This window comes from Centroberyx affinis, unplaced genomic scaffold, assembly GCF_046629955.1.
Source record: "Centroberyx affinis isolate AG114_WGS23_722 - 3 ecotype Tasmania unplaced genomic scaffold, CSIRO-AGI_Caff_v1 ptg002676l_1, whole genome shotgun sequence".
NCBI classification, from domain to species: domain Eukaryota; kingdom Metazoa; phylum Chordata; class Actinopteri; order Beryciformes; family Berycidae; genus Centroberyx; species Centroberyx affinis.
In genome coordinates, this window is record NW_027280860.1 from 17,079 (window position 1) to 33,724 (window position 16,646).

A 16,646-nucleotide genomic window follows, 5' to 3' on the forward strand; every position below is an offset into this window, starting at 1 on the left:
CACTATAACGTAGTCTTACTCAGAGTGAGGTCATACAGACTTGTACACACACACACACACACTCATGAGAGTGAGTTGACTGGGATCATTGCTATACTCTATACCCCTGCCCTGTATGTGTGTGTGTGTGTGTGTGTGTGCCATTTTTCCTTTTGAAGAAAGAGAGCTCTTGGCTTGGTACCCTGATTGTATTGAAATATGTATAACTTGAAGAGGGTTTATTTATATATTTTCATGTATCGGTAAATGCTAGTTAAAAGCTATTGTGGCCAGTGCGTTTTTTCTGGTCCTTGCTTAGTGCCTATAGGTTCCTATCAGTCAGTGTGATCATCCCTCTCGAGACCACCAAAACAAAACAATCTCTAATCCATTTGCTTTCCTATGTGGCTCCTAACAACAGTCAGTCCACATTGATAGACTGTGGTCAGCAGCAGTCTGTCTGCCACTTGAGCACTCTGTCCATTAGCCAAATTCCTGGCTATTTCATTATCAGAGTAGGTGGGTGTGTGCAACGGACCCACGGGAGCACATCAGAGCCTCCTCCCCCTATCCACTATTCCGCTAAACCACAGGCTAGATTGCCAATAGCCGCTCTCCGCCCCGAGAGGACAGAATCAGGCTTCAGGCCCAGGCTTGAAATGTTTACCACACTCGATTGAAAGCACTATTGGAACGTATATCCTTGATGAATCACCTCTCTTGGCAAAAAGAAACGCTGTTCTGGGGGGGGGCAAAGTGAGTAACACGGACAATAAGTAGACCCCTGTCCAGCCCTGTCTTGGCCCTGTAGTGGAAACTAGGCTATCGACTGAGCTGGTGTCAAATTTCTGTGCTGCTGCCATTCCTGCCGCTGACACCCGCGGCCTTAACATTGATTTTATAAACCACAACTCCAGAACAACCCCAAGGCTTCAGGACCGTGACGATATAATGGACGCGTGGGCCGATCTTGTGAAACTATAGGTATAACGCCGCAGCGCCTTCGATCCTTGTGGAAAATACTCACAGTAATGCTATGAAAGGTACTGAGCTCCGAGAATAGAATAGACTGGCTGGTCGTTGCCCTGCTGTTGACTGTGATTAGTAAAGACTGGAAGAAGGAGATATGTTAGCTTGGCAACATTGTTCCGTCCCTGAGCCGAGAGACCGGTAATGAGAATACAGTAACTGTCCTATTAGGTCAGGTCAGACCTAATAGAGGAGTGTGGCTTATGTCATTTGTTTTGTCCGGAGTGTGTGTGCAATGCATGCATGTGCTGTAGTTCAGTTAAGATGATGTCTTGCTAGTGAACGGTCTCTTTGTGATACAATGCCCTGATATGAGTCAGCCTACTGGTACTTTGATGATGTCATGCTTTTTAATAGTTGAGTCAGCATTATATTTTAGGCATTTAGCTGATGCTCTCATCCACAGCGACTTCTGATGAATGCAACAGTAGAATAGGCTTGTGCAACCAGTAGGAAGGAGTGTCAGGCTGATGACAGTGCAAGCATAAGACCAAGATATGGATTACTCACCACCAGGAGGATGCATGATGATTTGAGACTAGTATTGATCGATCTGGTGTCACTCTGAAGTATTAAACAGTTGGTGTGGTGAGGTGTTATCAGTCCAAGTATGTCAGTAGTTTTCATACCTGATCTTCAGTTTGCTAATAGTTAGCTAGTTAGTCATATGTCCTAACATGTTTTCCAAGGATTGGAAAACAATAATTCCCCTAAATTACTTTAAAGTCTCTGGGTTAGACACTGCACTCGCAACTAATCACACAACTAATACACTTGATTATTAGAGGGCTATTGGCAGTGATGGAAATTAACGATTGTTGATTTTATTTTATGGTTTGTATTCACAGAGTCGCTTTGGGAAAGAGCATCCTCTAAAAGCCTAAGTGTATAAGGAGATGTATTAAATGCCATACTGCTTAAATTAATGACCTGGGCCCTGTATAGCTGTATAGCTGTATAGCTAGACAAGGTTGCTATCCTTAACATAACATCATTCCACATCTAAGCAAAAGCCGAGCCTTTTAGGGATCACTTAAGAAATTGCCTATAAAGGTAATCAAAAATCAAGGGAAGTTGGCAAGGATTTGTGATTTTTTTATTTATTTATGTTTTCAACTGGATTGTCTTGGAAGGGAACCAGCCGCTGCTGCTGTTTGTTTAAAAGGGCCTGTTTGTTTGGATAGACGGTCAGTGGTTTCCTCTTTTAGTCATTGTTTTGGCTGTAGACGAGAGGGAAAGGTCTTCTCTTTGCACCCATTGGTCACGACTAACATGTAGCATAGAGAGACTTTACCCATGAACACTTTGCTTTCTACAGCCGAGCGCTGTGTGCCGAAGGGTTTAGTTTAGCCTTGTATCTTATTGCTTGTGAATGAGATGAGGATTAAGCTTGTGGTCAAATGGTATTTCCACCGTGCCCCAGTGACCCAGGCCACATATAGGCCTGGGCCACATACATATAGCAGGGCTGGTGAGTTCATGTTCGGCTTTGTAATTCTCTGTGACGCTCCTCACACAGTTGGGTGATTACCAATTTGTTTGTCACAAAAAGCTAAACACTGTGGCAACCTATACAAAAAAAATCCAACAGTAATCCTACAGCTCCTATAGGATTACTGCAGAAAAATATTATGAGATTATTATAGAATAGAATATTAACATTTATAATCCCATAAGGCTTGTAAAATACATTTTCATGAGGGAAAAGGGGGAGAGTACTTTAACTTGATGTCTAGAAATCCTGGATTATAAAAGATTAGGAGTGATCTCAGTGCAAAATACCTTGACTTTTTGAGTTTCCATTGCATCTACTACATATGTTCTTCTTTGTAGAAGTAGTCTTCACTTGTAGCCCAACCACTTCTGCTTTCGCCTGATGTGTTTAATGCGAATTACAGAATATCGTTCATTTTTGCTATGAGGTATATAGATAAATCTCTCCATGGAAGCCCTTTCTAAAACAAGTCGTTATTGAATATGAGAACACAGCAGACACAGATTCACTAGGAAGGATGTGGGACAGGATTTCCTCTATATCAGCAGCATTGGAGGTCATTGTATGATTACTGGATTTACATCTTATAATGCATAGATGTGTTTTTAAAGCTTTTTTTTTAATTTAACAAAGATAGGGAAATGTAGACTTCTTGACTGGATGAGTATTTGTCATAAACTGTATATTTCTTAAATCTTTGCTATAGCAAAAGCAGACAGACGGCAACACTGCTTTTTCCTTTGAGGCATAGCAGGGCTCTCTTGCTACCTGTAGACTTCCTGTAACCTTCTCTTGTGTGCTAAAAATAAACCATAAATGACTGTTAATCATTTTAATTCATTAGATTTTCTCATCTCCAGAACTCTGACAGGATGGCGTCACAGGAGGGGGAGGAGCCGCCTCCCAACGGCAGCCAATCGGACAGCCGCCTGAAGAGCAAGAAGCCGCCCAGCCTGGTCATAGCCATCCCTCCCCCCGAGGACCAGCGGGAGACGACCACTGCCCACGACCCTCCCAAACAGGTAGCCTGACCCTTTTTCACCCTCTGGCCTCCGGATGTGTCATCACACTGACTCTCCACTTCCACTTCTAGTGCTACTGCGAATGTGCCTCATCATGCTGACTGGGCCCTCGCTTGCAGAGTGGTTTCCCATGGGTGTGTTAATTCAAAATTTGGCAAGATAGAGTACCTCAGGCTTCAATCTCTATGACAACAGCATTTATTGTTATTTATTAATTCACAGTAAGGAGAGTTAATCACAGACATCCAACCTCATGAGGAGCGATGGGAAATAGTCTTTCTGCCACCAACACTGTCTTTTAAATCCTCTTTCCTTGTTAAACTGGTATACTGATCGTTACCTTGACCCTAATGTGAACCCTTTGTTAAATATATAATTCTTGGCAGATCTTTGTTCAGAAAGAGGGAACCATCAAGAAAGAGATGGCATCCTCTTCTTTCACCCCTCCAAGGATATCAAATCGCTTTGTGTCCTTTCTAGGAAACATTCAGTTGATACCCTAGGGGATGCAAAAGGGTGGGAATGAAAACAATCCACAGTAGAGTGAAAGTTTGGAAGCGATCCTAGGCAGAGTTTCAACCATCATTTTCAACCGGATCAAACCAAGTTCCTCATGTAAAAAACATAAACTTTGTGGGGTTTTTTAAGAAGTTGAAAATAAGGAACTGAAGTCCGAGCCTAAAATAGCGCCTCAAAAACAGAATGCATGTTTAGCATGTTTAGCATGTGAAATGTACAGTTATACCGGTCAATATCATATCGACAGACACACTGCTACAGGGTACATTTTCATGAAACTGATACTCCACAATTTAAACACACATCACACGTTACCAATGAACATATCAATAGATGGTGCTGCCGGCAAGATGCATCCCTTTCTACTCGTACCACAGCACCAAAAGAGTTGAAAGCCTGTTAAGAGGGTAGCATGCTCTCTCCTCTGTCCCCCTATACGTGTCATTTGCTTGGGCAGGGTGGCATTTGGGACAGCTGCCTAGCAGTTTGTGGGCACAAGGCCATACATTTCCCCCCTGCGGGCCCCATGCTCAGACTACAAACAGTGGCATTTCAGCTACACGGTAGTCAAAGTAGTCAAAGTTTTATTGAGTGTGGTAGTTTGACTCTAGTAAATAGTCAGATATAGCACAAACAATCCCAGGCATGTACTATAGCTCTGTCAATACAAAAGAGTAAAGAAGAAGCAGAAATATGGCGTACACACAGGCTACTAACTGTGGTGTTTCCACTGCATAGGCACATTTAAATTCTAATTAGCGTGGCTCAGCTCGACCGTTGCCAGTGAGCAGATTTTATCCTACATACATCAAGTAATCTCGTAAATATTATAATTATATGTGCATTTGTAGGCGTGTGCCTCTGTCACTAGTCATTTAATTTCCCTTTTTTGCTATCTTTAATGCCTAAATTACCAGCAAGGGATTCTAGCCAGATAATTCTCTCACTAGACTGAGAGAGAGTGCAAACCAGACCATTCAGGTATGTGACGGTAATGAGCCCAGTCACATTATTCTTATCCTGCTAGGATTACAATGCACCATCACAACCAGTGTCCCAGCAGTATATAAATAGACACATAGCATCATTAAAATGCCACAGGGAAAAAAAAAAAAAGAAAATAGTTTCAACTCCAGCCTGTAGCGAATGCAGCACAGAAAGTGGACAGTGGGTACAATGCACAATAGTCACGTTTATGTCAAGTGAACTGAATAGAATTGAATGGAATAAAACAGTATTTTTGGTCTCAGTAGTTGCCTATTGTACTGGACAACTCTTGTTCTCATTGGGCCTGTTGGACACAGGGCCACACAACCCTCTGGAGGTTTGCTCTAAACTGAGTGGTTATTTAGTTGAAATGAACTAATGAACATCAGGCTTGACACTTTCCCACAACCACCGCTTGTCAAAAGTCATCACCATAAACTAGGAGGGAATCTGCTGTGTGTGTGTGTATATGTGTGTGTAGGGCTGGGCGATATGGACCAAAAATCATATCTCAGTATTTTTAGGCTGAATAGCGATACACGATATATATCTCGGTATTTTCTACGAAGTAGGCTAAATGTTCAGTTGAGTTCAGTTGATATAATATCGATATATCGCCCAGCCCTATGTGTGTGTCTACTTTGCTTCCTCTTCATACTCGCGTGCAAATCTTTTTGAGTGGCGTTATAGGTGGATACCATTTGTGTGCATACTTTTTTTTGGTATTACCCATTTTTTGTGTGCATACTTTATTATTCATAATTAAGTATGCGTGGGTGTGTGTGGAGAGAGAGCGCTTCCACCGAGCACCGGCTCCCCACCTTCAGAAAAAAGCCAAAAAGCCATTCATTAAGTTGATGAATCTCAAAGTGTCACTTGATGATATCACAGATTAATGTTGCTCTCTTCTGTCAAGCTTGGTGAGAGACTCATGTGCACAAAATTTCTATATGTGAATTTTAGGGTGGATTTTCCCCCGCTAAAGCCCCCATGGTGGCGGGCAGGCAGTCACAGTACCCCCTGTACCCTCTACTGGCTTAACCACAGTCTGAACATATGGCTCACTTAGAGCTCGCTTAGAGCCCCATTAACTCTCAGAATGACAAGGCAATTAGCCCCACCGACTGCAGAGTCACTGCAGGCTCAGATAATGGACTCTCAGTGGAACCACTGCACCTTGCATAATGGAATAAGACAACTGGCAATGATTCCTTAGCCTGCAGGTCACAATAAACCACATGTACAAGCAGGTGTGTAAGGGAGCTGGGACAAGGAGAGGTGTTGCTTTGAATTGTCCTTTCAGCAACACCCGCTGTTGTTGAAAATATTGACTGAACACAATCATGTCAATGTTAAATGTATACATCATCTGAATAGTACTGTCATTTGTTACTGGGTTTTAAAGAGTCTTACCATTGACCTGGAGTTCTGTAGCTATTACAGTAATTACCTAATTAGTTAATTTGCTAGTCTTATAATTGCATAGTAATTTCTTCTGTTATGTTCTGCCAAGCCTTTGTGTTCATTTCCGAGTTTCCGAGGGTCCTGCAATAATTAATCCTTTTTTATTCTGCTTATTCTCCCTAGCATAACCCGATAAATTACTGTAATAGTCTTATAATTATAAAGTCATTTCTTTTTTCCGATTCTGCGTCAGCCTCTGCCTCTAGATGCCTGTAATAGTCCTACGGTTGCGTTGCCAAGCTACCGTACAACAAGTTCCTGTAATTACTGTATACTACATTGACTTCTTTTCTCCTCTGCTCAGCCGCTCCGTCCATCTCTGAAGAAAAGTGTGAGCGGGCAGGCGGCCAGTCCCGTGACGGAGAGCGTCAGCGGAGCCGGGGACGGGAGCTTCTCCGCCCGGGATAGGAGGGCAAAGTTTGGGAGACAAACTTCACTCTCACAGAGCATCCGCAGGTAAGATTGAGTGCAGTTTTGTGTGTCTGTTTTTGTTCATGCATGTATGTGTATCTGTGTGTAAGTATTTGTGTGTTTGTGTGTGCTGAGATGATTTGAGGGTAGACTTTACATCAAGTGCTTGTATTTATCAGTCTATATCACTTTATCCGCTGCTAAAATAAATTCCCAATGTTAATCTCTCATGTCAGATGGTCTCTCTGGTCCCATGAATTTATTGACCCGAAAGCATCTGCCTCTCCTCTCTCTCCAAGGGGTACGGCCCAGTGGTTCGGGGTGGGGGAAGACTGCGAGACCAAGCAGCAGGCATGGCAGAGGAAGAGCCTGCGCCACTGCAGCCAGCGCTACGGCAAGCTCAAGCCCCAGTACAGAGAGCCTGAGATGGCCACCAGCATAGACCAGGGCCTGGACTCACCAGCCACACACAAGATGCCCAAGGTATGCTGTCCTGCTATCACCTACACACAGTAATCCAGCTAATAGTTCATATCCCGATTAAGGTTTTATTCAGCATAAGCTGTTTATAAGCGTCTTCGTATCTTGATTCCAAAATATTCCTGTATGCAAAAATAGACCAAAATATTTTTACCATGGAAACAGAAGTTGCACAGACGGCAGAAAGAAACACGTTAGATAAGACGCACTGCATGTCCTGGTCAATTGACTGAGAGAGCCTTGCACCACAGTGAGTAGCAATTTCTACTCATATTAACCATGAAATATCCAGATTGTCACCTGTGCATAGTAAGATGTACATGTGCTGAAACAATGATCAGTTAATGTGCACATGGACCTTTTTCCCCACATTGACTTTAGCATACATAACATATGTGGCTTCCTCAATCGGGTGATTGTGGACAATGTATTGTATTAACATATGGCCAAACAAAAATCGAAAACTGACCCAAATAGTTATCAATAAAATGTGTGGTCATGCTCATGTAATGTCGCATATCTCAAAAGATAGCCAATCTAGGCTGCCTAGACTGCTGTCATTTAGACTAGAATTAGATTAAATCTCACATGAGAAGATACCAAAGATATTTGTTGACTTCTGCCATTTAGACGACCTTTAACCAACATTCAATGACCAAGGTATCACTGCATGAAAGAAGCTCATGGTGCATCATTATTACGGTCTCAGATCTTGAGATTTAATCTGCCAATATAAGAACAAAGTCTTAACAACATGGGATATGTAACACAACCTGTAAACAAATCAATCCCTCAATATGCAGTCCCCATTCCATGCAGCATGTATGCATATAAACATTTGAACAAACACTTTAGAGCTTGAATCTAACTTTGTGACGACAATAGCTTCAGTATCGGTCAGTCATTTCATATGTCCTTTTACCCAAAACATGGCACCGCAGTCCTGTTTTGTCACATTCCACTCTGTTCCACAACCACCGAAACTTTCTCTTGTTTCCCCGCATGCCACTTCATGACATTGAGAGACTTCTAGGGAAGGAGAGAAATAAAAGGAAAGAATAAGGAGATGGAGGTTGTGAGGAAGTCTGCTGCGACAGAGTGAAATCTCTGTCTGGCATGAATAATGCAGAGGGTGGCATGGTGGCAGAAGTGGAGCATCTGCGCCCCAGCTGAATAAAGTCACTCCCTTCACTCCTCGGCACACAGCTCTACCCGCCGTTTTGTCCTCTGTGCCGCTCTCTCTCTCTCTCTCTCTCTCTCCCTCTCTCTCTCTGCTTTTTTTTTCTCTCTGTCTGGGGAGATAGAAAATATTTTCCCATCTTGCTATATTTTCTGTTTTCCTCCTCTCCTTCGTCTTGCGTTGCCTTACTTTCACCTTCTGCATTTCTCTCTCTGTATCTGTCTGCTGTTGTACTCTGGAGGGCCACTGGTAAGAATTCACAACTAACTAATTATTTTCTTCTTCTCACACCTTGCACACACACACACACACACACACACGTCAAGCATGCCTCTGTAGATGTGTCAGTGTCGTCATCTCAGCAGGGCTTAGAGTAGAGTTGTCATCTGTCTCTCATCAGTGTGAAGTTGTGCTGAGTGACTGATGTTTTCTTTCTTCTCTTCTGTTCACTGCCTGTGAAATTTTCCTCTTGGAGGTGAAGTGGCAGTGAGACATAGCGAGGACGGTTGCATGTAAGATGTAGTGATTACAACAGTTGCTTTGAAGAAGATAACCGAGTTAATGCTGAAGTTAACATTGTTGTCATGTTGTTTTTCTTCAGTTTGAGCATAATGAAATCTCTTGCCTCCCGTAGATCGTGGACCCCCTGGCGCGGGGACGAGCCTTCCGTTACCCGGACGACATGGACGGCCGCCCGCCCAGGACGCCGCACGCCGCCCAGGGGGCGCCGGTCACCCCGGGGGTCACCTCCCTCTGCTCCTTCACCAGCCAGCGCTCCGGCTACAGCCGCTTCCCCCGACGCAAGAGGGAGTCCGTCGCCCGCATGAGCATCCGAGCCGCGTCCAACCTGCTGCGGGTGGGTGGAGTGTCGGGTGGAGCTCTCTCAGTGTGTGTGTGTGTGTGTGTGTGTGTGTGTGTGTGTGTGTGTGTGTGTGTCGGGGATCTTTTTTGAGAAGTGTATTCCAGAAAGGGGAAGTCAGGGAATTTGAAAAATTGTCTGGGGAATATAAGGGAATTTTACAATGGGTCACTTTACAGGAATATACCTGAATGTGTTTTCCACACATTCATTGCACTCAATGGTGTTTTTCAGCTGTTTTTTTTTCTCTACAGCAAGCCCAACAATAGGGGAAACCAGACTGTGTTTTCCCCTTTACGAGGTGAAAAACAACATTAGCAAACCAGGAAGGAATAATATGTTTGAATCATGGAAGCGCTCCAACTTAGTTTGGTTTGTCTGCGTTTGTGTGAATGTTTAGCTAACCTCTGTGTACATATGTAACATACGTGTACTCTTTTCCTTTTAATGTATTTAACTTAAAAGCAGGACAGAACTGCTGTAAGAAACATTTGTAATGTCCCTGTGTGTGTGTGTGTGCGTTTGTGATCCAGGGTCACAGCGGCTTGGTGGGCTCCCAGACAGGCCGCAGTTTCCCCAGGAGGAGCTTCGCCAGGCCCAGCTGGATGGACGAAGACACCGTGGACTCGGCGGACACGTCCGAGTCGCTCTTCTTCAGCAAGGTCAGCAGCCGCGCTCTCTCTCTCTGTCCCCTCCGTTCCTGCCTAGGCAGCGATTTCTCTCTTTTGCGCTGATTCTTTTTGGCTACATTTTCCCCCTTCTATCCCTTCTCTTTGCTTTGTAATTTATGCTGAGACGCTCCTCTACAGCCAGGTCAGCAGATAACCTCTCTATCCTCGTGTCATCTATCACTTCCTCACTCCTGCGATCTTTATTGACCTCTCACAGTCCTTATCACCTCACCTCCCCTCTGCACCCCAGCCGGAGTCACATTGCATTTTGAAAGAATGCAAAATCTATTTGCGTTTGCAAGTCTGTCAAATTGCTATATGATTTGGTTTTTTTTGCCTGTATATGTTTTTCCATATCTCCCCATTATCTGTGATAGTGAGTAGGCCAAGCCACAGTGATAGCTCTTTCTCTTTCACTCTTACTCACTTTCTTCCTCTCCATAACTCATGCAGATGAATAGATAGGTAATGATCAGTAAATGTCAGGCAGCTATTTTGGGTTCTTTCTCTGCTCTAACTCTGTAATACTCTGTGTTCTCTGTCCCTGATATGTGGAGCAGCAGGGGGAAACGACTGAGAGGAAGAGAGGGAAAGTTGAGGGGGAAAGAGCGATGGAGGAGGTGGATGGGGAAAAGGATAAAGGAAGGCAATGAATTGTGTAGTGTTGGCAGGGGTGATTTATTTTTGGGAGACTGTTGTGAATTGAGGACTAATAGAGATGGATGTCTTTGTGTTAAGAAAAGAGATGATGATTTTTGGGATTTTTGCAGATAATACTCAATGCTAACTCAATGCCCTATGCTAACTGTACTGTTCTCCCCTTCTTTTCCTCTTCCTCGTCCATCTCCACCGCCGCCTCTCTTCCAGCTGGATGCCCATGAGGAGTTGTACTCCATGGCCGATGATGTGTTCGAGTCGCCCCCCATGTCAGCTGCTTTTGCCCCCTGCGAGCCAGAGCAGCACTTCCCGAGCCTGTGAGTAAACACACAACCAAAGAGAATAGCTTTGAAGATGGAGAGAGCTGAGTAGATGTGTGCCTGTTGCCATCAAACTGAATTCACTGACCCCCCCCCCCCATAGTTCTCAATGTTGCTAGAGTATTCAGTCATCATAATCTTGTCACTTGTATAGTTTTGGATTATGTTTCTTGGCATCCAAATTTTGCCCCTTGGAACAAAATTTTGGAGCCAAGAAACATAATCCAAAACGTTTTTAGCTACAGGGTTTTGGGTCTGCCAGATAGTTATGAGGCTTAGCTGTTTGATGCCAGTAGAACCTTTGGATGGAGACTGTAACAACCCAGAGACAAAGAGGGAAACATAAACAAGCTGACTTTAACTCCTGGATCTATCTGTCATGCTTTGTTTTCAGTCTCTGATAGTAACTTTTTTTTTTTTTTATCGTTTTCTGGTCCTATTTATTTATTTGTCCCTAACCTGTTTCATGTTTATGCCATGTTCATTTGTTCACCTTCACTTTTTTTCTTCCTCTTATTCCCTCTATCTGCCTCCTTCCCTTCTTTTTCCCCCTCTCTCTCTCCTATTCCTCTTGCCTCCCCCCTCCTCTATCCCATCTTCCTCCCTCCCCCCAGAAAGGACGTGTCTCGAACACCCCGGACTCCGACGGCGGCGCCCGAGAAGGGCCATCCCCGCCGGGGCCGTCGCATCGCCTCCCAGGTTAAGCACTTCGCCTTCGACAAGCATAAGCGCCAGTACGGCATGGGCGTCGTGGGCAAGTGGCTGAACCGCCACTACCGACGCAGCCTCAGCAGCAACGTGCAGAAGCAGCTGGACGACTTCCACAGCCACAGGTGGGGAACGAATAGAGGCGCACGGGGATTATACACACACACACACACGCTCAAATTAATTAGTGGAGGGCCGTGGAGGGCCGAGAGCCTGCCGGTTTTCATTCCAGCCAATCACTACAGTGACTGATTTCACTGATTAACACGCCTAAGCCAGAGAGGGGGAACAAATCAATGAAATCAGCTGCCGTAGTGATTGGCTGGAGTGAAAACCCGCAGACTCTCGGGTCACTTTGCTTTAGAGCCCCCCGATCGCCGTGCTGCACACAATGTAAATAGGAATTGGTTTCTTCACATGTCCCCTCTGAGGCACACACACTTGTACACGTTCACCCAGAAAGGTCAGAGCGCAGCGGCGGCCAGGAGCAGGTAGGGGATGCAATGTCCCGCTCAACGGGGAGCGACCCATTAGCAATTGCGAGGAATGAACTGGTGACATTTCAATTACGATGCAGTCTCTCTCGGCGGCAGGCCACCCCGCTGCCTCCATTAATCACCGGCATAGCTTGTCTGTAAGAGTGTAACGCATTAAGTATACTGCTATGCTCTGTTCCCCTGGCTTTACATTGGCATTCAGAGTTTCCGTTTCTCCATAAGCGTTCTTCCATCTCGCAATCCGGGAATCGGCAGGGAATTTGGCCGCTAGCACCAATGACACAGAAACAGTACATTAAAACAGCAGCAAATCGCAGCTTTAGATAAAAACTCATCATATATACATCACGGATCAATAACACATTTTTTTCTCTGTACCATGGTCTTTGCATTTGATACCTGGACTGACCGAATGTAAGGACCAAACATGGGTTTTACTTGTTTTACACTGAAGTTCTCTGCTGTGTTTCTCAGGCCCTACTTCACCTACTGGATCACCTTTGTCCATATAGTCATCACCCTGCTGGCCTGCTGCACCTATGGCTTTGCCCCTGTGGGGTTTGCCCAGCACTCTACTTCTGAACTGGTGAGTGAAACTTTTGAGTTTCATTCCAAAATGAGATTTGAAAATTATTGCTTGCATGAAAGTAAAGCCCATTAAAGACCCTTACTTGCAAAATAGCTCTGTTCTTGAGGGTAGAATCATCTGCATTTTTGAAATATTGAGGTTTTATTCAAATTTTCTTCTTTGACACTCTTGGTTGCATTTCACGGTACACCAAATGAATATAAACATCCCTTTTATCTGCAGTGCCAAAGTGGCTTCTGATTGCTTTTTGTGAAATGGATCTTGGAAACTTGATAAATACAAAGGGAGCCGAGAAGTAGAATCTACTTAATTCTGTTTGGATGCACTTAAAGACCTGCTCAGTGCAGACATGCTGTTCTTCTATTACTGAGTATGGCGCATATTAAATTTTGACACCATCTTGAAATTACATTTTTTTATCCTGAAGAACCTAGCGCAATAAACAAAAAGTTGCACTTAAAAGACAAAAGTTGTTTAATTTTTTGGAGCTGGTGTCTCCTTCACTATCTGTTGGTACTTTTGACATATTATATATTATTTGTTATTATTTGTTTGGCTGTTCCACTGCCAACTGTGTCTCTCTGTCGCCCTCTGTAGGTGCTGAAGAACAAAGGCATCTATGAGAGCGTGAAGTACACCCAGCAGCAGAACTTCTGGATTGGTCCTAGCTCTGTGAGTCTGTTAGGAGTGTCAGTTGAGCTGCTCTATGAGACTGTGGCTTGTTGCTGATCTAACCAGATGGCCATTCACATCAGAGGTTTGATTCAATGCCTGAGTCCAAGTCCCTAAAAACCTAGATCACCGATTTAGACCGTATTTGGGATTCCCATACACAAGTTCAGTTTTTGAGCCTGATCAAAGCTCTAATTCAAGAATCTATCATAGCTGTTTGAAGACGCAAGAGATCTCATGGCCTTTTCCAGGATTAAACCTTCATTAGTTAAGGTCACTTGCTCAGAAATTCCACCCAGTGACTTTCTCACTTATTCACTTACTGTACTTACTGAGATTGGTCACACTTACTCGCTAAGCTGGGAACTTCCCCTCGGCCCTCACTGCTATATTGCTGACTCTTCATGAGTTACAGTTAAAGCTACTTCCCGGAAAATGTCACGCCGTCATTTGTCCTTTTATAGCAGTTTTACACACACACACACATATAGCAGGAACACACAAAAACTTGAAACCGAAAAACAAAACCGCAACCACATCGATGTAAGGCCGGCTTCTCGGTTCCTCTTTTTTTACCAAGACGTGTGGGTTGCCAGGTTTACCGTTTCATTGACTGTCCTCCCCCTTTTCAGGATGACCTGATCCACCTGGGGGCCAAGTTCTCGCCTTGCATCCGCCAGGACCGACAGATAGTCAGCCTGATCCAGAGGGCCAAGGACCTGGAGAGAGAGTCCGGCTGCTGCGTTCAGAACGACAACTCCGGATGCGTGCAGACCCTCCGCTCCGACTGCTCCGTGTGTAGTTCACTCCCTACCCCGAGGCTTAGTAGATTAGCTTCCTATTTTATACAAGCTGCTCATCAAACACACACACAACGAATCGCAATTGGAAAAGTGGAAATGAAAAGAAATACCTACCACAGTGACACAGTACTGGTAGCGTGGAGTGGAGCGCCTTCCAGAATGAGTTCCAAGTACAAAAGATAAACATTATGGACTTGAACACGCCTACAGCCACAGATGCAGGCTACACATGCATGCAAAGATATAGGCATAAACATACACACACACGCACTCAAACACATGCTTGCACGTGAGTGTTTAAAGCATATAATCTTATTCACAACTGTTCACCAACACACATTCTTTACATACTCTCCCTTTAAAGGCTTTCAATTACCCTTTCTATGGGCACACACACCTTCATCATTGTAGAGTGCAATGTCCTGCTTAATGATACATCAAGGTATATCTACACACTGATGCACATGCTGTATATTGTTATGAGTTTAGAAGATGCTGGCTATCTTTTAAGAAATGGAATACCATTTATCCCCGAATATATACATGGATTACTGTTCTGCTTATTTTGCCATTCCTTCATGACTGTGTGTGTGTGTGTGTATGTGTGTGTGTGTAGGAGACGCTGGCCACCTTTATGAAATGGAACAATGAGAACGTGGACATCGTCAGATCCTCTGGCTCCGTCTGCCACCAGGACCCCAGGTACTGGCTCTGTTTCAGTCGTACTCCAGTCCTTCAGTTATAGATTTACATTACATTATTCTGTATAGTGTTGCATTACTGCCTCTGCTTAATATTCCATTACACTACTATACGGCCATCTTGGTTGGCAAAAGCCTTTTGCCATCAAGCGATATGTTTTTGTACTCCATCCTCAGCCAATTGAATGTTCATGGCAAGGATGTGTATGTAATTTCTGTACCAAATGACATATAAAACACTGTCAAGAGACAAGTCTTATTAGTGCCTATTAGTGTATTATTGTTTTAAAAGTGCTTATTAGGGATTTAAAAGTGAATTAATTGCCCACACTGGCTTGTCAACTTGGGTGAAATCTTGTTGATGAAGTAAACATCAGTCACTCATTCATGAGCTTATGTTCCTTTGTCTCCCGTGTTGCATGCTGGGACCAGAACGTGTGAAGAGCCCGCCTCTGCAGAGCCTCACACATGGCCTGATGACATCACCCAGTGGCCGGTGAGGGAACGCTGCTACTAATTTGGAAATTTAATTAACAGGCTATGGTCCAATTCTTTATTTTAATAAAAGAAAATCAATTTCTCCACGCACATTTTCCTCAGTCACCCTCTGTGTTGGAGGTCTAGGAAAGGAAAAATGAGCAAATATTTTCAGCGTACGCCTGCTTTATCCCTCATTATCTGTCTTCCTGCAGGTGTGTACTTTTCCTCAAAACTGGAACCAGACAGGCTACAGGCACATGGACTGTAAAATCAAGGGACGGCCTTGCTGCATAGGAACCAAGGGCAGGTGAGAAACACTGCTGTGTATTGGCTATGGGAGCTACAGATGTGACTGTGATATACTGCATGTCCCACTTTTTACTCTAGATCCTCTAGAGAAAATGTTTATAGAATCCTGCAGTGTAGATGCAGGAAAGGCTGTACATGCTTATGTATGGCTCAGTATGGTGAACTGCATTTTCCTTGTCCCTCCTGTAGATGTGAGATCACCACCAGAGAGTATTGCACCTTCATGCATGGGTACTTCCATGAGGAGGCCACGCTCTGCTCACAGGTAGTGTGCGTGCGTGTGTGTGTGTGTGTGTGCATGCCTGTGTGTGTGTGTGTGTGTGTGTGTGTGTCAGTATCTTTCTGAACTCATAAATTCCTCTCGTCCAGGTCCACTGTCTGGATGATGTGTGTGGCCTGCTGCCCTTCCTCAACCCCGACATTCCTGACCAGTTCTACCGGCTCTGGCTCTCCCTCTTCCTCCACGCTGGGTACGCTCCCCACAACATCATCCTCAGACAAAGATATACTTTCTATTATTTAAAGTAAACATTTTAGGACAAATGTATACGGTACTATCAATTTAGTTTGTGTCTGCTTTCTGATTTGGCACAGTTTAAACATCCCCAGCATTTTTCTGATAGCTTTAAATGGGTTGCTCCAGTTTAATCGGGCATTCAAGTATAGATGTAGCCAGGAATAACTTTTTAAATGATAAATTAGGTGGAAAGAATTTTTAATATACGGTGACAGTACATTAAGCCTATTAGACTGAGTCAGTGAGCTGTTTCAAACATTTGCCACGAGTGATTACTGAAGAAATCGGGTCCCAGCA

At 44.1% G+C, this 16,646-nt stretch overlaps 1 protein-coding gene across 2 annotated transcripts in view; it reads left to right on the plus strand.

Moving 5' to 3' along the window:
- Positions 1-16,646, plus strand: part of LOC139657385 (inactive rhomboid protein 2-like) — a 35,920-nt gene that overhangs the window by 8,343 nt on the left and 10,931 nt on the right. For both annotated transcript variants that reach the window (XM_071535194.1, XM_071535195.1), the window contains 15 exons: positions 3,364-3,525; positions 6,800-6,951; positions 7,206-7,389; positions 9,201-9,422; positions 9,959-10,087; positions 10,964-11,070; positions 11,688-11,906; positions 12,753-12,864; positions 13,465-13,539; positions 14,172-14,333; positions 14,959-15,044; positions 15,476-15,539; positions 15,736-15,830; positions 16,022-16,097; positions 16,202-16,302. In XM_071535194.1, coding sequence (XP_071391295.1) covers positions 3,376-3,525; positions 6,800-6,951; positions 7,206-7,389; positions 9,201-9,422; positions 9,959-10,087; positions 10,964-11,070; positions 11,688-11,906; positions 12,753-12,864; positions 13,465-13,539; positions 14,172-14,333; positions 14,959-15,044; positions 15,476-15,539; positions 15,736-15,830; positions 16,022-16,097; positions 16,202-16,302 — 1,934 coding nt within the window. In that variant the 5' untranslated portion in view covers positions 3,364-3,375. The remainder of the gene's footprint in view (positions 1-3,363; positions 3,526-6,799; positions 6,952-7,205; positions 7,390-9,200; positions 9,423-9,958; positions 10,088-10,963; positions 11,071-11,687; positions 11,907-12,752; positions 12,865-13,464; positions 13,540-14,171; positions 14,334-14,958; positions 15,045-15,475; positions 15,540-15,735; positions 15,831-16,021; positions 16,098-16,201; positions 16,303-16,646) is intronic.